This window comes from Branchiostoma lanceolatum, chromosome 4 (assembly GCF_035083965.1).
Source record: "Branchiostoma lanceolatum isolate klBraLanc5 chromosome 4, klBraLanc5.hap2, whole genome shotgun sequence".
In the NCBI taxonomy this organism is placed as follows: domain Eukaryota; kingdom Metazoa; phylum Chordata; class Leptocardii; order Amphioxiformes; family Branchiostomatidae; genus Branchiostoma; species Branchiostoma lanceolatum.
Genome location: NC_089725.1, coordinates 11,794,699 through 11,816,285, shown reverse-complemented (window position 1 = coordinate 11,816,285; position 21,587 = coordinate 11,794,699). Strand labels below are relative to the sequence as shown.

The window sequence follows — 21,587 nt, the reverse complement described above, 5'->3', positions numbered from 1 at the left end:
GACTAGAGAGCTACATAACAGTTGGAAGTTGGACACTGACGTGAAGTCAGAATAAACAGCAGGACTGAGGAAGAAAAGTTTTGTAAGAAAGGACTGAAGCAGAATGTGGCAAACTCTAGTCAACAAACAGAGCCCTTAAGGAGGGTGTTGTACAAAACCTGTGAGTGAGAAACACAGAACTGATCCCAAAACAAAAAAGTATTAATCTTCCAGTTAATACCTGTACATAGGTAGCTATTAGCTATAATAGGTAGCTATTATCACCTATTGTTTCCAGTAGCTCTTTCTCAGAGCTAAGTCATGATCAGTTTTAGTTTCATTAGAAAATTACAATACACCTGTCAAAGAGAGGACAGTGGCATCAAACTTAGATCTTAATCCATCCCGTGCATCAAATATTACACACACTGCATTGACAAAACAATGACTCCAAAACGTAGATTTACTATCAACCTTGCTAATATACAAGAGACTGTACTGGAATGGCCTGTCTGCTATCTAAATAGAACCCATGGCAGTAGTATGAAAAGCTATGGCTCTACAAAACTGATCAAATTTATATGGTGTCAAAATGGTAATTGACAAGGGAAGACAAGGTGGTATGCCAATGATGCAGATTGCAAGAATACCTAACATTTGAGCCATGTAGTAAATTGACAAATGATTGGGCTGATAAATAGATTCCAATATTTCCTGTAAAAGTTACATCTGATTCAGTTATGATGAAAGGTTACCACACACTACAGACAAGTTGTGCTAGTCTCTGCACAAAATATCCCTACAGTAAAGTACTAGTCAGATGTATCACCGCCATTATGGATAATGGTACATGTTGGCCTGAAATGAGAGTTCCTCAAGGATAACCAACAACATGTAGAACAAATTTTAAAGTCAGCATTAACTCTAATTTTAGCATCTAATCGACTGATCTACAGACTGGGTGGAAAGCGTAAATTTTTCTTTCAGTTCCTGTACTTTTGATAAACTCAGGAAATGACTGTTCAAGTTGAGATGTGCCCAGACTTCCTGGTTTCCTCCTGCTTACACTGCCGAAGTGAGAAGTGGCACGGCCGGGCCCAGGTGGACCCTGGGAAGGTGTCGACAATGTACCACACCTGTCAGGGCTGCAACACTTCAACAGTACCATCCACATTCCTCCACTTACTCATGGCTTTGGCCTTGCAGCTAGAACAGCTTATCTTGACACAGTTATCTGGACAAAAATGTTTCACACTGACTGGACTTGAAGACCGCTGGGAAGTCATTTGCAAGATTGGTAGGACCCTTGCAAACATCTCTGACTCACTTGACAGTTATCAATATTAATGTCAAAGCTGGTATTATGACTGGAAAATGAGGAAGACCATTGAATTCCTAACTTGAATTGACAAACCTTACTACATGTTATAACAATACCTATTAATAGGAAGAGTTTGGTTGTATGATAGCTATCTTTAGAATGAAACAATAAACAAGGCAAAGAAGTTAAGCTAAGATGGAGCTGAAATAAGAAACAAGTCTTAAAGTAAGTATTAGGACTAGGAGGGTACCACTTGACCAAAATCAAATTTCAGTCACTTCCTTGAAATACAATGATTATCGTGGTCTTGTAGAATTCCTTACTGAAGTAACATGCCTTCTTGGCGTTACACAAATCCCAAAGATTCCCTCACATGTTATTTGCACAGATGTACTGTAACCTACTTCTATCCCATGTTCTTCATCTTCTGTAACTTTTTCTGACGAATATGTAGTGTTTTTGAATTGTACAAAACAGAAAATATTCAAATTTTTCTCTAGAGATCATTTGCGACAATGAAAAAGGGATATTTGATTAAGTGACAAAGTATCTATATATGAGGCACTTTCAGGCAAAGTACTCCTCAAGTCATGTTAGACAGACTTGGACATATATGCACAGTCTGTCTATCAACACATACAGGGCAAAATACTCCTTCTGACACCGTTAACCTTCTGGCCAAATGGGCCCCATCCAGGAAAGGCACATGTTTGATGTAAATAGAGAAACTGTATGGCCACTGCTGAAGCATGACTGAAACCTTGAATCTGTGGTCTTGAAGTACAAAACAACCCGAAAGTGATACAACGTCTCTGCCACCATAACCTATTCCATTTGCCATCCAGTTGGAAACCCTCTTCCAGACACAGAACAAAGTACCAGAAACCAAGGAAGCAAGCTGACTTCAACAGTCTTGAATCGCTGCCAGACAAAGGGGCATGTCTAGGGCTTGTTTCCTGGTGTATATGTAGACCTTCTAACTGCATCAAGTTCTTTTCCCAAAGTAGGTTCTGAAAAGAGAAACAAGTTAAGACATTCAGCGTTTCTTGGCAGCTCACCTGAGGGCGTATATTGAGGTGATCTTGGTTTCGCCATCCTTGCCGTCTCCCTTGCCTTCCCAGAAAGCTCGGAGGTTGTTCATCTTGGATCAGACAATAACTAGGCGGTCATGAATACTAGCAGCACAGGGGTGAAAGCAGCTGAACGTCTGCAATACACACAGTGGGACTGCCGGATCACATGTGATGGTGCCTTACGCAGGGTGGAGGAAGTGGTCATGATTGTGGAATTTCCTTGTTTTACTGTTACGTGAACTGTTGGAGCACAGGAATTAGACGGAGCACAAGACAGGCATGCCTCTGTTTACAGAGTCAGGTATCTGCAGGCAAGGCATCCTGGGACGCACGCCGCACATTTTGGCAGGTCTCACGCTGGTGTGTATGTAGACATCTGTACTCTGACAAGCCTCATCTCTGCACTCTTGTCTCCTGTCTCCACACTGCCTGTTGACCCTGTCGTCTGTCCATATACAGTTTCTGTATCCACTGGTGGGCACACAACCAGCAGCTACTCGCAAGCTCCAGCTTCAGCTGTCTTTCATGAGACTGGTACTCACAGATAATTAGCTTAGCCTACTGGTATTTGTCAATTTTGTTTTTCCCGACAAGCTTTTTTTGAAAATCAATTTGCCAACATTTTCTGGCAAATTTCCCATCTTTGTAAGTATGTGTTGCAAATGGGTGAAAACTACATCAAAACGTTTCATATAGAAACAGGTTAATCTCATTTGTGGAGAAGTTTGGAACGGAAAAGGAATTCCGAAGCCAAACTACGTGCACAACAGCACACAAATCCATTTGCATACGGCCGTAAGAGTACAGTTTTGGGTCTTAACCTGTTACTTGTTTGATTTCCCTTGACACTGCTAATGACCCTTATGACGCCATGGCAGAGGTGTGATGCTCGACTCTTTACTCTCAAACATCTCTGGAATGCGCTTCCGCACAACCCTTCAAAACAGCAGGTCGCCACAGCACACCAGAATGTTCCCTTCTAAATAAGCAGAAGCTCTTCAAACTGCTGACGTCTCTTGGTAATTTTAACCTTAGCCATGACTTCCTTCCTATTTCTGCAAAGACACTGTGACAACTGCACAAGTCGTTTCACTATTGGTTCATGCAATAATTACCTTAATGTATGACAATTAGTGGGCCAGCTTAACACATCGAAACCCAAATTTGGAATAAACAGAAACTCAAACAACTAGCAACTGAACAAATGTCCTATCGTATAAGATGAGACGTAAAGCTGGAGGTCCCATGTTTATGAAGAGCCATACCTCAAGCACATCAAGGATGAAGTGTAACAATTTGTTAAAAAAGGAACCAAGTTGTACAATACTTAACAGATGATGATATGTTCCAAACCTGACAAAAGTTACACCGGATGGGTTTTGTAACTAAATGAGCTTTTGAGTAGGATCTTGGGGGACATGATGCTTCTATAAGGCTTGTAGAAATGTGCAACAAGCACAGTGCATGAAAAGGAACATAGTCCAGCTGTCCTACTTTCCTACTCTTCTCTGAGAAACCAGTCACAAATTTTGTGGAAAAAACAAATGTTCTTGACAAGTGGCACACTATACTTCCTCCTTATGTAAACAGCATAGCCGTTAGTCAAAAAGTCAACATTGGTATGGAGGTGTACATCTTACTCAGGGGCGAGGAACCGGAAAGACAAAAAAAGGGAAAAAACATTTTCCCGTTGTTCTTCCTGGCAGGGAAAAAGTGGAAGATCCAGGCCTTTGAAATGAAATGCATGCGGAAGCATCTACGTATCACATACCATGAACACAAGACAAATGAGTAGTACATAGCATCGTAGGGCCACAGGAACAATTGTTAGTCGAAAGACATAAGCTCCAGCGGTTCAACCACATGATATGCCATGAGAACCTGGCGAAGACAATCCTGCAGGGCAATATGGAAGGAGGGCGCGTCAGTCGCGTCAGAGAAAATCCCAGCAAGACAATATTACTGAATAGACTATTACTGAATAGACGTCCCTGAACCTGCTCCAAAGACTAAGTGCAGTGAGAGAGACAAGCCTGGAGACAAATCTCTATCTTCATGTCTACCTACAGTGCCCCCCCCCCACCCGACCTGGAGGTCAAGGGACTAGGAATGTAGGTAGGTTGTTCTTTTGACACATCATAAGGAAAACCAGCCAAATACACATTATCGTGTCAAGTAACTAAAGACACACACCATGACAAACAAACAGACAAGAAAAACACCTTCATTTTCACGAGAGTAAAAATGCCTTCGCTCCTGAGGTGTTGCCAAAAATCAGAGCAGTTCCTTAGTAGTACCTGTGCATGCTCTGATAATGAGACGATGGGATGGATAGAGGTCACCTGACACTAGAGACCAGGAGATGGACAGATGTTACCTGACTCACCACACCATGATGGGATGGATGGAGGTCACCTGACACTAGAGACCAGGAGATGGACAGATGTTACCTGACTCACCACACCATGATGGGATGGATGGAGGACACCACACAGAAGAGTTTGAAAAGAGAGAGCTTACGGGTACGGACTGATCGCCTGATCATCTTGTCCCCACCTGATCCTCTCCTCCTCCTCGATGGATGGTCCGTTGACATTTTGGTACTGTCCCTGTATCTGCTGCGGGTTCTGGTACACCTGGTAGGGCTGGGACGAGGACGCCGGGGTGACGGCGGACGTCTGGCTGGGGGGACGGGGACCTGAGGAGGAGGGGGAAGAAACAGACAGTACTGGTGTTAAACACTATAATACTGCAAATGCATTTAACTTCGCGGTGGCTTTATGTTTGCATTTAGAACAAGGGAGTAGGAGGTCAAAAACATTTGTGAACATTTCTTCATTTACAGTAGTAGTGACTGCTGGTTCTGGTAGGACTGGGCTCAGGATACTAGTGGATCACCTGACATCTGATTGAGGGGAGAAAGAGACAGGTTTTATAGTACTGCTCACTACACAGTACAGCTAGTAGCATTCATTGGTTAAATCTTGGAAGAGATATATACATAAGTTTTACAATCCAAACGGCAGCAAAACATTGGGTTATGGTAATAGAAAACCATAAACTTTTAAATTGGAACCTATAAAATGGATTGGTTCACAGCAAAACTCACGCTGGCTATTCTGGATTCTACACTTTATAATTATAAATCATGGTACAACAAATGTGCAGGATGACATCAAAATATACACAGAAGTTTAATCATTTCTTATCTTGTGTAATCTCTGGCTTGAAAGTCTGATACAGAAGTACAAATTGGCCATCTCGATGTTGTCCACTGTGCTAACGTTTAAAGGCAACTTTGAATGTTTCATTCTCTTGGGAAATTTCAGTTATAGAGCAATATTCAGTCATATAGAGGGCCAGACCATGTTGCAATCATCTAAACCATAGCACACCTTATGGATTTTGGGAGGCATCATAACTTATAATGTATACCTTTGAATGTAATTTTTAGTTTTAACACAAGACTATCCCATTAACATCAAAAGGAAAGAAGCATCTGAAACATCTCTATAAAAGGATGGTCATGTTTACACAAGGGGTGACAGTGTCCCCTAAATAGACCCTACATGCTTTTCTAACACCTCCCCTTGCCCGGAATATAATTGTTTACTCAAAGTCATTTTAAAAACAGCCCTTCATAATAGTCCTATTTTTCAAAGTCAAGTACATTGTATGTCCAATGCATACTCAGTGAACCCTAACTTGGTAAAGACACCTTAGTTTATCAAAGTGTCAACCAACTCGTGTTGTTAATCTTAATACTTACATTGATAGTATTGTGAGCTAATCTGCTTCTATTGATGATTCAATGTAGACATACAAGCTAACATATCTCTGATAAATTAAGTAATGTCCTGGTATAGGTAACTCTACCACTTGAGGCTTATATTCATAATCCCTTACATTAATAAATTGTCTTGTTGGTTAGACCTGTCACACCATATTGGCTACCAATGAATGGTGCATGATCATATTATGAAAGTTTAATTCAATGTTTTAAAAATAAACGCATTAGAAATAACTCATAACCAATTTGCTGCTCAGAGACCATGATAAGAACCTTTTTAATGATGGATGCATACTATGCTAAATACATGAGCACTCACTTTTTTACGACACTTTCAGAGGTTGCTAATGAACATACCATATTTTATATCCCTGTTCCTTTCATCAACCTTCTAACAGTATCATCTCGCTAGCTAAATATGCCCTGACAACTTTAACTCAACAGGACAGCGAATGTCAAACATGGTGCAATCATCTGGTCAGACCATCAACTGGGATGACCCAGACATGTTCCTCTCCATACATGACACCCTAGCACCAATAAACAAGTCTATGACCCCAATGTGGCTGTCCAAATGGGCAGAGGCGAAACCTGAACCTGAAACTATGCAACTCCCGTTTCACACCAAAGGTTTATGCAGCAAAGGGAGCGGGGTCAAAACAGATTCTTCAACAAAAGGAAGAGTCTTGCATCACTCTTCATGGACAGTTTTAGGGGTTGAGCAGTAGAGCTGACTGTTGTCTGTACAAAAATCTGAGACACATGTACCCTTTCGCCACACAGTAGACTGACCAAAAATATACTACACGTGTAGAAAGCTTAGATATCAATGGTGATAGCCTTTACAGTCAATGCCCTCAGAGGAGAGGATTCTCCTGACATCTTACAATTCATCCCTTGTCAGTATTCTGCCACTGTCAATTAGTCTGGAGGCCCTACAAAAAAACAGTCATATCCAATAAATCACCAAGACAACAGGTGGATGATTGTGGTATAATCTTACTTGCGGGGGCCAGAACTATGGTGGCAGTGGATCGCATCCTTGTCCCTTCTGCAGTCACTGGCATTGTTCCCTACTACTCAGGACTTCTGGCACCATCTAGGAGGAACACTTAAGTGTCTGTCCACATAATTGATACCCGCTACGTAACAGGATATTTAAATAGGGACAGTACACTCGCATCTGGGTGGCAACACCGACCCCCTCCTCAGCGATGGAGAAAATAGAAGGAATAGTTGCCCTAGCAGGCATGTAGACAGAAAAAATAAAGTCACAAGTACCAGAGATAGTGGGCAAGCTTCACTGTGTGACTTGGCATCAAGAGACGGTCTGGTGACTCAACTGGGATCATGAACTTCACAACGAGTCTTGCTACATTGAATTGATATCTGAACTGTCACATGTTGAAACTGTTTGAAAGAAATCCTTCCACATGACTTTCCTATAGATAATGCAGTCACTGCATTTAAGTGTGCCTTTTTTCTCTCATCTTCATTTTTCTTTTTTTTTCTCCATCTAACACTGAAAACTGCATAATATCATTCAATAACTGTAACTTGCTTCCATAAGCAATATTCTTAACCACAGAGCGTAAGACCAGCCTTCAACAAGTCCAATCCTAACTAAGTAATATCAGTCACCACCATTAAAATCATGCCAATATGGTCAGATACATGTGCACATGTCCAAATAGTTTGTGACAAACATTTCCATTGCAACAGAGCATGCCTGCAGGGATCTTTGAACCAGTGACTTCCAAATATTTGACCATGACCTTGCTCTCACTGGTGATATATCCAAGGCCATGTCAACTGCCTGCAACAGGCCTGTAAGCCTGGATTTACATTTTCTCCACTTAAGATTAGGATAAAATGCACTTAAGTTGAGCCCTCCACTGATCATGACCTTGTAGTAAAGCCAGATACAGTGTGCTACCCTGCAGTTCTACTGCTATCTGCTAGGAGAGAACCAATGCTTGGCATCACTAAAACCAAATTGAAATTGTCAGGGTTATGTGTGAGGCCAGAGCTCTTCTATAAAACGATTCATTACCTTCACTAAGAAGGTTGTGTTGATTAAACTAAAATACAAATCATTGTACTGTTTGCAATCAAGAGATAGAGTGCTTGAATTATATCAGTTACTGTAGGTCCTACAGTGAGACAAAGAAGACATACATAGACTGACAGATAGAACCCCCATACCTCACATACTTCCTCCCCATGTCCATGTCCAACATAAACATACAGCCCTGCCCTAAAGAAACATCCAAGTCTCAGTGGTAGAAACACAAGGATGGCCAAGAAGGTCCTCAAGCCAAATAGTTTCAAGCTCAAATGTTGGAGTATGTTCAGAAAACTGTTTGTGTTGGAATGTTTGCACTGTTACTTATGAATATGTCATCCCTTTTGGTGTAAAACGTCCTGCATTTTCTTTATTCCTCAAGTACCAATTGAATCAAAACCTGGTGAGGTGTTCCGTAAGCGAACGCATTCTAGTTTTTCTTATCATTTAGTGATTGGTCATTTTTAAGGACTCCGTATATATCAGGATTGTTGGTTTCAGACAAGGAAAAAAATTCATACATCTGTAATCTTCTAGTTCAGGAAAATAAAGTTTTCTGCAGAAAGGCAAGAAGAATCAGATCATGCTACATTTTGTTCAGATTAGGAAGGATGGAAAAGTTTGATTGTTCCTACTATTCTAACACAAAGTTGTCGTTTTTCATAGGAAATTTGGCATGATAACAGAAAAAATGGATTGTAGACTCAACATGCAGTGGCAGTTGCTGAATTTGCTGAATAGTTGGTCTAAACCCCTAAAACATGTCACAATGTCACCCAAAAGTTCACAACCCAGCTGTCAGTGAATAGCCTCAGCACAGTGATGAGTCTGTCAATAATATGACTAAGTCTTCACATGACAAGACTCTGAAACAATCTGTTATGTAGGAAAACCTGATCTGTAGTGGGCCAAGTAATTACAGTATTTTCATACATTGTTTATCACAGTTTCGTTTGTATATTTTTGTTGCTTTCACAGTATTAAAGGGATATTTCTGATTTTTATTACATCCATGAAAAATGAAGGTACCGTTTTTGGTGTGTCAGTCTGTGTGTCTATCTGTGAGTCTGTGTGTGTGTGTTTTGTTATTTGTGGTCAATATAACATAAGAACCCTCCACCAGTTGAAAAGGGGCCTTTCAATTCTAGCTGTTAAGTACATTACCCTATGGTATGTTCCACACCTTAACCAAAACAGGCAGGGATACAGATGCATCACCATAAACGTCTGCAGTGTCGGACAGAACCACCACAGAGTGCAGGGTGATTGACACATCGAGACTTAAATCTAAACCTAGTCTGTAGCTGGAGCTTAGAAGTCATACAAACATACTCTTATGTCCGCATTCCCCCAATTCTGGGCGGAGGGGCTTTCCTTGCGCTGTGGATGGAGACTTTGAAAGGCTTTGGCGTTAGAACCTAAATTCAACCACAACTGCTAAAGAAACCTTCTGCATGATAAGATATAATCAAAGAAGACAGACAAGTTGAAACAAAAAACACAAACAGTCACAGGTGATATATTACGTCAATAAAGATTACGCAACACATAGAATACAACAAAGAAGGTCATATCTAACAAGAAAGGGAAGACTCAAATTTACAGTTAAAACTGCCCAAGAAAACCACTCCAGGGGACCAATAAAATATCTTGACAATATAGAAAGTATAGAAAGTTATCTCAGGGACCACATTGGCCAGGTGATCCTTACATAGAGGTAGTCTTGTACAGGTTTAACCGTATTAACAATCTGTATGACATTATACTGTACCTTTTGTACCAAATACAGACGTTAAGAACGATAGTGACTTCAACATTAAAACTGAATATTCTCAACATAAACTGAATACTTCCAGCACCCCTTACCTGATCCCTGTTGACTCAATGCCTCTAGTGCCGACAGCATGGCCGTGGCGAACACGTCGGCGTCCTCTTTGCTTCCGAAGTTGAGACCGTAGACCTGCCGTGCGTCGCGCCATTGGTGGAAGGTGGGGGTGGCCTGGTTGTACTTGAGTCCCTTCAGTATTGCACAGTTTATCACGACCTGGGAGGTCAAGATTATAATTGTTATAGGACAGACAAATGTGCTAATATCAGAACCATCTGTATTACATATCATCAAATAAACCACCGAGTGAGCGAATGTTAGATTAATGTGGAGAGCACACAACTGATCAACGTTAAATAATAATGACTAGTGGTTATGGCAAAATGGAGCCTTCTCATCAGTTAACGTTATTTAGCTATTGATATATATGATAATGTGTCACACCTTATTCATGATCATTCATAGACTACAATATCAGAAATTTAACCTTTAGCTTATATATATACCTTGGAGCATCTCTAACACAAAGTCATACTGAAAGAGACAAGAATCAGTGGAATCTTTTTCAATCAATTTGCTAGATTTTTCTGAGGCAAATTTGTTGAGCTCAGACAGACAACCACTTTCATCACATAACTCCCAGCTGGTAGTTAGAGCTAAAGTGGAGATTGTTCCTTTGACATGGTACATTAGCAGTGACATTATCAGCACACATCAGGAGTTCTTAACATGTTCCTATCAACCTGCAGTCATGTAAAACATGCCCTTCGTTGAATCTACAGGCCTATAAAATAAACCCCGGAAAAAGAAAGTCTTGTCTAATTTTCAAGCTAAATCTATCTCTTGCTATAAGACTGCAAGCTAGTAAAGCAATTTTTATATGTCATATTTACATATCTGATTTACATTTTTATCACTCTTGCCATAACATTGTTCCATCTTAGTTCTATCATTGGCTTGTGCTTTTTCTGGGCACATTGACATCCATACTATGATTAAGGAACTTAACTCTTGGTAAAATAAACAAGATCAATCGCAATCGATACCATAACGGGATACAAAGGAAGAGAGAGCAAAGGAGAATGTGTCTTATCAGTTTGTGCAGGTGGTTTTTCTGGCACGCAAAATATCACAAGCACTTTCATCAATAATCCAAGTAGAGAATATTAGGGTAGTCCCTGCTGTTGTAATATCATCAATTCCTAATATGTAGGTCACCTACTGATTAATGTCAAATAATACTTGATTATTATTTGACATCAATTTGTTAATGTTATATCAATGTTTTATTTATTTTTAAAAATGAGTTATGTGTAGTTTGAAGCATGTAATTTCTAAGTCACTTAAGTTTTGTAACATTACGAACAATATGAAATTTTAGTATTTTTTTTACATTTCTTGTATCTGTTATTTCATTTGATGTTGATAGATTATGTATGGGTTTTCCCCCCAAGGGCACAACAAACGATTTATTTCCCCCCGGTGAAATACATTGTAACTAAACAATAAACAATTATAATAAAAAAATATTGTAACTGCCAATCAGTTATGTTACAACTAATTATGTCTTCAAACAACTCATAACCTTTCTGGCCATAGACATTAAATATAAAAGGCTTATCATTCAATATAGAAATCATATTATGGCGATTAACAACCTACATGGCTTACAGGCATGACATATCTTATAAGGCAGGTAAGGGATCATTTAATTTTCTCCATCCAAAATATTGACCAAAAAATTCACCTTTGCTACGGGTAGATAAGACTGCAACATATTTCATATTAAGTACCAAGATGATATCTATTTTTCGATTTGTCCAATACGTTTATTTGCCAGCAATATTTCAGGTACATTTCAGGATCCATACATGTTTGAAATGTCTGATTATGACGAAATATGTATTTTTCATTGTCTGGAATGTTTAATTTGGCCAAACATGTGAATCTTCCCTTTTAGGTAAAACCGGATGAACCCAAGTCATGATTTATCCGATTTGGTCCACACCAGTCATCTGTGTGCTACTGTCTATTTGCCACAAACATGTTTCCTTCAGGTTCTGAGTAGTTAGTTGTAACTAACCCACGGCTGTACAATAAAGGTATCATTAAAGGATCACCACAGAAAGGCAGGCCCATATATCAGTCGGCCAGGGGAGCCCACATAGACACAATTCTACCTCCGGGAACCACACACTGATGAGTGATGGGAAATCTCCCTCTGAGGGTGACCTCTGGTGCAATTAAACATCACAGTCAAGTCAGTGGATAGGTTTTATAACAAACATGGCTAATATTATTGAAGATGGAGGTGCAAAGTGTGAACATTTGATGTCGAACTGATCAAACACTGCAGGTGAATAGGGAAGAAGAAAAAAAGCAAATATTGAAATGTTCGTGGTGGTTTCATTTTCAGTTTTTACAGTGACCTCTTACCACAAAATCATGACCCCACAAATATGCCTTTTGTAATACAACTGTACTACAGAATTGTTTCAAACCGTGAATTTAAAACACTGGAAAAAAACCCAGCCTTTCCCCTCCTACTACTAGCGCGAATTAAGTCCCCGGGAAAATACATATATTTCAAGCATCCTGCTGGGATTGGAAATGTAGGGTGACAGGTTGATAAGTGAATGAGGGTTTTATCATCTAACAATCAAATTCATCTGTCATAAAAGAGGGCAAAGACTTCCATGCATTCATGTACATACATATAAGTATTTGTCAGGTACAGCAGGTTAAAAAATATTTATGTTATCTAAGATGAATATTGATGGTGCAAACGACATGATGACTAAGTATGAAAGTATGGCTGACTCAGACCATTGGAGCCAGTGCTTTATGGCCTTATCTCGTGACCTTCATCATGGGTTCAAACCATTATATGACCTTTAGACTTTGACACTTTGGCCCGACATGGCAAGTTGACAGTCATGATTAAGATGAGTGCAGCATAGAATGAAGATTCCTCACCTTTATCTACAAGGTAGTACTACCTAGCTTATGCTTATCATTTTATTATCATATTTATCATTTTATAAAATGATCATTGCCTGTAAGTTGGAAACCAACTGATTGACTAGGGTTAGGGTCAGGGTTAGGGATTACTCATGAATTTATGATTACAGTTTTGAGTCACAACCAAAGTAGGCCATTCCTGGACCCATAGGAATCGGTTGAAACATAAGTTGACGACACATAACAGCTTCCACCAGTGCTCCGTTGCGACTTTCGGGCGTTCCACCACGCAATACGAAGAATTTGTCAATAATGCTTAATGATGAATTCAGGATAACAATCAATGTCTTACGTATAATCAAAGTGACCAATTACGCTTCACGAATGATTCAAGCGCCGACTACAATTAACGGTGAATTAGAATACTGTAAATGCAGAAATGTGCGCTGTGGTTTTACATGTATGTTCGCGCTTTTTGCGAGGCTCTTCGCCGCGAATTTAAAACCGCAGCAAACATTTCTGCCTGTGTTTCTATAGCGCTTCGATTCTTGAAGAATGGTTTCAAACGCAAACTTACATGTAAAACCACTGCGAACACTCCATTTTCTCTCAACCGCCAAATTAAAACCACGCAAACTTAAATGCGTTTATATTTACAGTAGCTCGCTACATCTCATGTAAAAAGGCACGTCGACCCTCTCACCTGGTGGTCATTCTGCTTGCGTCCCACGACTCTGAATGTGCTGTTAACCTGATGATGATAGATGTGCACCCGTGAGATCCCTGATGAGCCGCCCGCTGGTATCCACTTCTTGTTGGCATCATCGTAGATCATCACAGAGGCACGTGATTGTGCTATAGACACCTCACTGGAGGGAAATACAGGGGAAAAATAAGTGTCTTCATATTCATGTGCGTTATAGAGGCCAGCCCACACAAGTTCATGCTTTGACACTTCAATAGCTTGGTCAGCAAGTTCTTGGTCTGGAAGAAAATATATATTCAGGACACATTCATAAAGCATTCATTATAAAATATTCGCTGATTCTGTAAATGAGACATTATCACAATATAACGTTTAACATACAATACTTTCTAATGTATAAACAATGTAAAGCTATTGCTGCTACCTTCTCTCAATAAAGCGCTAAAGGCTAAGCATATGACATGCAGAGAAGATGATGATGATGATGACTCCATTAAAACATACATGTAAGGTACATCATCCGTAATAATCATCAGATGCCCTATAACAGGATATCTATAACAAGATGATTTTCATTGTTGTATGAATTGATGCAAGCCAACTGTATCAGTTAACAACTTAGTCTGTTTTTATTTCAGTTAATTATGCTTATTCGTTCATTCGTTATCTGTACATTTATTGCTAGACCTGCAAGCTTTCATAATAAACTGTGTTACGCAATGCACACAGTAACATGAGAATTATTAGTCTTCTGTGATAGTCATTATTGATTAATTCACAGTACTATGGACCCAAACAAAATCAATACACAAACTATGTAGGACTTATTCTTCTATAAACATCTAGTTAAAAACACAACTTGTTGCTGAATACATTCTATTATGATAACTTAAAAGATTGAAATGCAAAGAACCAGTCTTGACGTTCCTTTGCCATCCTGTTTCAGAAATATTTTGTATATTGTGTATATATCTAACTTTTATGGTGACAAGATCAGTTCAGTTCCACTTCTAAGTTGATGTGCCAAAATCCATATCATATCCAAGTATATGTCCAACCACCAAAATGGAAAAATGAATGCCATTCATCCAATACCTGGTCAATCTTTGACCACTTGGGACTTTTTCAGTTATCTTACATCTTTCTACAGAGTCATGAGTGAAAAATGAGAGATGACAAATTAATGCAGCATTCAATGCAGTCGTCACAGATTCCTCCACGGTTTTTGTTCTGTAAAACGGCTGAAGTTACCAATTTTACCCCGGGCAGAGCAGTGGCCCTTCACATTGATTTTCAATAGAACTAGTGATACCTCCGATGCCAAGATGTTTTTTTAACTCAAACAATTTGAGCTGAAATCCTAAAAGAGCTCATGCCATTCCAAGTGAGGGTACTGTGTATTCCCCCTACGTACCCCCAAGAGACAATTGCTCGACTGATAGTCAAGTTATGAAGAAACGGTATTAGATATACAGGAGAAAACTCGATATTCCTTTCCAGGTCTTTCTGGCACTTGAACTCAATGTCATTTCTCTTGCTATCGCCCCCACGGTGTCCAAGTCTATCACTTCTTTATTACCCAATCACTAACAATCAGTCCTCGCTGATAGCCAACCACAGTAAAGCTCACTATCAACCTACAGACCCCAAAAGCAATTAGGACTCGTTATTTCCAGAGACCTCAATATTATCTGTCGGAGGAATCTAAATAAACCCCAGGCAAATACTACATCACTGATCCTGCCGAATGAGATAAAAACACAACTATGTTACAAAATCCCCTCTGAGTAGATTTTACAGGTAGAGCCAAGCTAGATTTCTTTATAGGGTTCATCTGTATTCCTGTCGCCCATTCCATTCATTGGGAGATACAGTGGTGAAACAGTTCACCACTTTACCTAAATGCATATACCACAGGACTGATGACACAATACATTTGAGTTTTAAACCTGCTGTTATCGATTCCAGTATTCCTGGATGATGAAACTTATTGTAAGAAAACTTGAGAAAATGGTCACGGACATGTCTGGCATGTTTGACAGTATCTATAAACATAAACTTTCTGTATGATATGTATGCATCTAGGTAATTACGTTAAATGAAGGTCATAGATAAATGTAAGAATAATAGCAACCATTGGATTTCTATATGTTACATGTTTCATAAGCATGTTTACATAAATGTACATGTGCATTATATTTTCTATATAGTCTATATACAAAATCTATGCTTGACAGCTTTTAACAATAAATGTTTATCACTATATGTCAAAACCTTCATGTGAAAAACAATCTATCTAGAAACATTAGCAATGTAGGCATGGACCTGTAACTGCACATGAAACTGATTGATAGTAGTGAACCAAGCCAGCAAGAAAACATTTATGTCTCCTGTTCAGCAAGACAAATGGAGCAGATTAATTAGTCTTAAGAGGATCCTTCATAACTTTGATTTATACTGCATTTCATGGCCCTGGTCTTTGGAGAAGAACAGTGAATTTCTTTCAGGCATTCATTCAAATAAAACTTTCTGTTTTTCATACTGTAAATCTTGGAATGGTTTTATTTTCATGGTTTTCGCTGTAAACTCTCACCCCAAAATCTTGACACTGACATTTCAGTGCTTTACAGTATAGAAAATTACTGAAACAAGAGTTAGACGAACATGCTGAAATTTGATAATAAAAACATTGATATACATGTAATACCAGCCTGTTCATAGCGAATAAGTACAAACTCAATTACATAACACTTGTTGAATGTAGAGCCATTCAAGCAGCCATAAGAGATTTCAGGGTGTATACATTACAGGCACACACAAAAATACATATCTGACGAGGAGTGCTAACTGCAATGATTAGACATAAAGTTGACCATTGCAGAACATCCTCTGTACTACCCACATTCCTAGACCAACAACAGAAGCCACTTCAACTGTTCCAGGATGTTGTCAACAGGATTTTTGTTGAAAGAGGTTCTTGTCCACAAAATGAACACATCAAATAGAACTGAGAAAAAAAGCTGGAGCGAATTTACAACTGGTCACCATAAAATTAAACATCATCTTGATAATTATGCATATTGGACATAAAATAATTCATCAGAGAGCTACCGCTTATCGACCAACTGACCAACGTTACCCTTCACATGAATGATTCTGTTGGCGATTGTACCAATGCGTTACCAGACTTTATGAGTCAAACACAGGTCTCACATCTTCCAAAGGTCACACGCGGGTCTCACACCTTAGGACATGGTTACCTGCCTGGAGTAAACTGTGAAACTGCTGGAGGAGACAATGTGCAGTGAGCTACAGCAACAGCAGGCCATGCCAGCCCGGGTCCAGTCAACCGTACACAATATTCCCCGCCTGTCCCCATCTTCATACAGCTTATTGATCCCGGTGGATTTGTGTGGTACCCACAAGTGCTTTTGGCAACGTGCCACTCGCACAACTAGCACCGGTCAGACATGAAATTAATGGCAGGATGGGTGAGGGGGATCTACAATGCTTTTCATCCAAATACAGTACCATTTTTCATGTCTATCCAACAGTGCAGAGATGGCTTACCACTGTCAGTATCAGGAAATTCACAGGTATATACTGTCTGTACTAACAACTCATGTATCACTGAAATGTAAAACGTTACTGTTGTTTTAATGTTCGGATTTTTGTCATCTTCTGAGCTACTATTCTGAGCAGTAATACAAATTGTAACATCTGGATCCTTCTTCTTGATTTGTTCAAAACTTCACACTAAATCATAGATTGAGCTGGACCATAATAATGTACTAACTTTTTGTTGGGCCCACTTTCGACTAGGCAGCGATTGCTGAGCGACCATACGTCAACCAACATTGACTTTGTGAGACCCTCAATTTCATAATCAGAATATGATGCAAGACAGAACAGTATGACTTAAGAAGCCTATAAAGACACACAGTGTAAAAAACATTTGTTCTTTAATCTATTTGTTCTTATCTATGAAATTTGTTGAACGATATGTCAAATCACTCAGCGGTCATAGCCTCTTATGGAAAGGTGGTGGAACTACCCTCTTACCGCTTTTAGCCAGAGGGAAAGAGGATGTTTTCAGTTCACATGGCAAATGCAATATGCTCCTTCAACCTATACTTCTTACCACCTCAAGCACAGACAGTCAAGTATAGGAAGAACACAGCTTTAGTCAATAACAGGGATGGATGGATGCTGGATTACAATCGTTGTTGGTACATATCTAATTCATGGATGAGTGAAAAGCATCCAAACTGTGAGAGGCACTTCTCATTTCCCTGTTGCAGCCATTGAGGTACAACATCAATGGACTTTTATTAAACATCAAGGGTGATGCAATGTTTTGGCAATTTAGATTGTGAAGCCAGCAAAGCAGTCTCCAGTCTGCCTCAGATCCTTGTAATCTTGGTTCCGTAGAGCCGATGGCAGTTGGACTTATCGGTAGAATTCAATTCTATTTCAAACCTGACTGCTGGATATGCGGATGATAGCACTGGAAGCCCTAAGCAATGTTTAAAATGTCATCTTGTGCATTACTATAACTGAGTGGCCTTTATCTGGTGACAGCAATGCGGAAAAGCTAAGTCCCACATCATGGTGATCATACTTGTAGTGATGTTTCAACAATAATCATTCTGTCATACTTAATATAAATGTACACCACACAAAATTATGGTATCTTTTATGGCTAAACCTTTTTTTTCATCCCTGAAAACAAAGGTATCGTTTTCAGCCGGTGTGTATGTTTGTTCTAGTGTGTGTCTGTAGTTATTTGAATATTGTAGAATGACAGGATGTGAGGCAGAAGATGGTGTAACTGGAGACTGGCAGGATGGGAAGATTGGCCTGGCCCAGGTCCAAATTGGTACATCCAGCAGGCTGGCAGGAAAATGCATAGACTACATTAGCGAGAAATTCACAATAATGAATTAAACAAGAAATTCACTAAAACTCTAAATATTTCACGAAGGTATGAGATCTTTGATTTCTTGTATCTAGTTGAGCATATTGGCCTGTAGATTGATATCCCTGCAAGTATTGGGCTGACCTGGCTAAAGGTATCTACTTCCTCAATTCCTGCATACAAAAGGCCGAAATAATGCATTGTTCTGTCAATATCTGCCCCCGGGGGTCAGAACTACCTGTTCCCCTCTCCAAAGGACTTAATATACTGTAAATCTTGAAATGTTCACTGTGGTTTAACATGTATTTTCACGATGACCTCTCCACTGTACCATGAATATGTGTCAGGTATTTCTACTGTACTACAAAATTGTTTCAACTGCGACCTTTAAACACAGCAAAATTCTTGAAGTTCTTTGCCCCGCAAAATGAAGTCCCCGCAAAAAAAAATGAATTTACAGTAGTCTTACATAAGAATCTATACATAAGACATAGGTTTATTCAACAGTAAAGATAGTGACATTTACAAACCAATATTTTGGCCCTGCCAAAGTTTCCAAGGTTTACAGTCTGCTATAGGTTCTTTCTACCTTTAGACATATCGAGATTTATAATATTCTGGGGAAGAAAAAAGAATATAGCGAAAAGACTACTCAAAATCCCCTCTGCAATTCAGCACTGTGATTTGTGCCCTGTGACATCAATCAAATATTACCATATGAAATACGATCTTTGTGATGTACATCACTACATGGTGAAAAATGAGAAAATTATGGGCTGACCTACTCAAGCGGAGGGCTGTATCTGGAGCAGCCTAAATGCTTATACAGGATCACGAGGTTCTTGAAATGTCATATTTTTATAACGCTCACAGCTTGGCATTGTAGGCATTTACCAGGACAATAATAAGATACACAAGAGCACAAATAAAACAAATAACTCCATATCTTCAGGGCATTGTTTCATTTAAGACAATGTCTCGCATCTGTCATGTCAGGCCATTTTCCCCCATTCTTGCTCAACCAAATGGGAATTAAATGCCCCCCAAGCAAAATCACAGCTTTCGCACCAATGCCTTTGCAGCTGGCCAACAATCAGGGATATTGTACATGGTACCGTTTGTAGCTTAGTGAGCTTACAGTAAGCAGGCCTTGAGTGCTTAAGCCGCATTTGCCCAATAGATTGTATAAATATTTAAGAACAAGATTTCGACAGTGGACTGTTCAGCTACATTATGCATTCATTCCAATAACTTGATCTGTCTTGTTCTAAGTCCTCTTGTACATGTGTCCATTCTGTTACATATGATGATTGAAAAATAACCCCCAAAAAATGAAAAAGACAGGAAATACTGTTGATGGATTGTAGAGAAGCCAAGTGAAAGGCACATGATGAAGGAAAAGTTCCCTCAGCTGACTGTGTTGGCGTGCTGCCGCCATTAGTACAATACTGCAGCCACCACACAATGCACCAATTACACAGTCCTGCTCCTAAAAGATGGGAATTTGAGCCAACACGGAAGGGAGAATTCCACCCACCCTAACGCCTGCTGCAGCACCTTCTTCAGCTGTATGATTTCCTCCGGCTCCTCGGCCATCTCTTGCTGGCTGGCGTCTTCCATTTTACAGATCAAGGAGCGAAGGAGTCACTGACTCACTAAGCCAGATGGGGAAGGTCTTCAGCTGAACATTATCTCATAATCACCCACCCCCGCGGGCACGGGGTCAGCATGCTATGGAGTGGACGCTGCATCTGCCTCCGTCTACCGTTTTACAATGCCCCGTCTGGCCCGCTCGCCTCGCGTTACCTGTCTGAGGTTGGTGCTGTAGTACCACCTGATGTGTCTGGCTCCTCCTCACGCGTGGTCATGTGCCACCAAAGTACCAAATTAATATTACATCAACTCCTCATCTATTCAGCATCTCACCCAGCCTCTAGGATCTGCCGCATACTGCTTATGCTAATCACACCGGCTACACGCACCTACGGAACTGTATTGTTCCGGTCTGTCTGGTTTATTTAGTATAATGAGAATTCATGGTAAAGCATGTCGATATTTTCAGGTTCTTGATTCCAGTGTAACGGAAGCTGATTTACACTATGCACAGAAACCGTATATCTTAACAACTGATAACTACTCACCTTTGTCAGTCTGACACATCTATGTGACTGCCAGAAAATAAATGTCATACAGGCCATTTCTGAAAATCTTAAGAGCAGATAAATATCTTATATTACCATGGACAGGAACATGGCTAGCATTATTTTATGACTTTGGAACATATAAGATTAAATACCCGGCACCTTTCATAATCATAGAGGATTTTGACACAACGCTATAAAAATGGTTTCTGTCATATATACATGACAAGAAATATTTTACAAGCATAACCAACCTGTAGCTTCTGAATCTGACACTATAAATTGCACACCTGGGAAGTAAAACAGAGCACTTGACATATAAATTTGTCAACCTCCATGTACATGTATACCCAAGGTTTACTCTTAATTATAGGTCAAAGAGAACATACAATGCACTATACAAAAATCTTGAAGGAACTAGCTTGCTGGTCTATTATTTGCAAGTCTTTGAATCAATCATTTATTACAAAAAATGGCCTTAAGTAAAAAATTGTTGGATGCACTTGTGCAATGGTACTGGTTGTTTTATCACAGCTATATAGTTAATTAATGAATGTTGTTTATTGACTACTTGGGACCGGACAGTTTATAGATTAGGTGAAAGGTACATTTGGGAAATGAGGGAATCCCTTACCTGTCTACCTTAAGACAGGCCGTCCATCTATAACTACCCTGAGAGGCTGTTAGGCCAGACCAAGTTCATACTTCGTTTGCAGACAGCTCCTACAATTCTATCTTTATATATTCTTTTGTCTTGGACTTACAGTATGTACAGTAGACTTCCCAAAACAAAGAAAAAGAGGTA

The 21,587-nt window shown here is 39.6% G+C and overlaps 1 protein-coding gene across 11 annotated transcripts in view; it reads right to left on the bottom strand.

Annotated features, from left to right (window-relative positions):
* Positions 1–21,587, bottom strand: part of LOC136432590 (vasodilator-stimulated phosphoprotein-like) — a 48,916-nt gene that overhangs the window by 14,533 nt on the left and 12,796 nt on the right. For 9 of the 11 annotated variants that reach the window (XM_066423993.1, XM_066423983.1, XM_066423984.1 and 6 more), the window contains exons 2-4: positions 13,721–13,886; positions 10,095–10,272; positions 4,894–5,071 (exon numbers count right to left, since the gene is read on the bottom strand). In XM_066423993.1, the coding sequence (XP_066280090.1) occupies positions 4,894–5,071; positions 10,095–10,272; positions 13,721–13,886 (522 nt within the window). Of the gene's footprint in view, positions 1–4,893; positions 5,072–10,094; positions 10,273–13,720; positions 13,887–20,178; positions 20,418–21,587 lie in introns of those variants that run through there. The other 2 variants (XM_066423992.1, XM_066423989.1) reach the window with 2 other exon arrangements.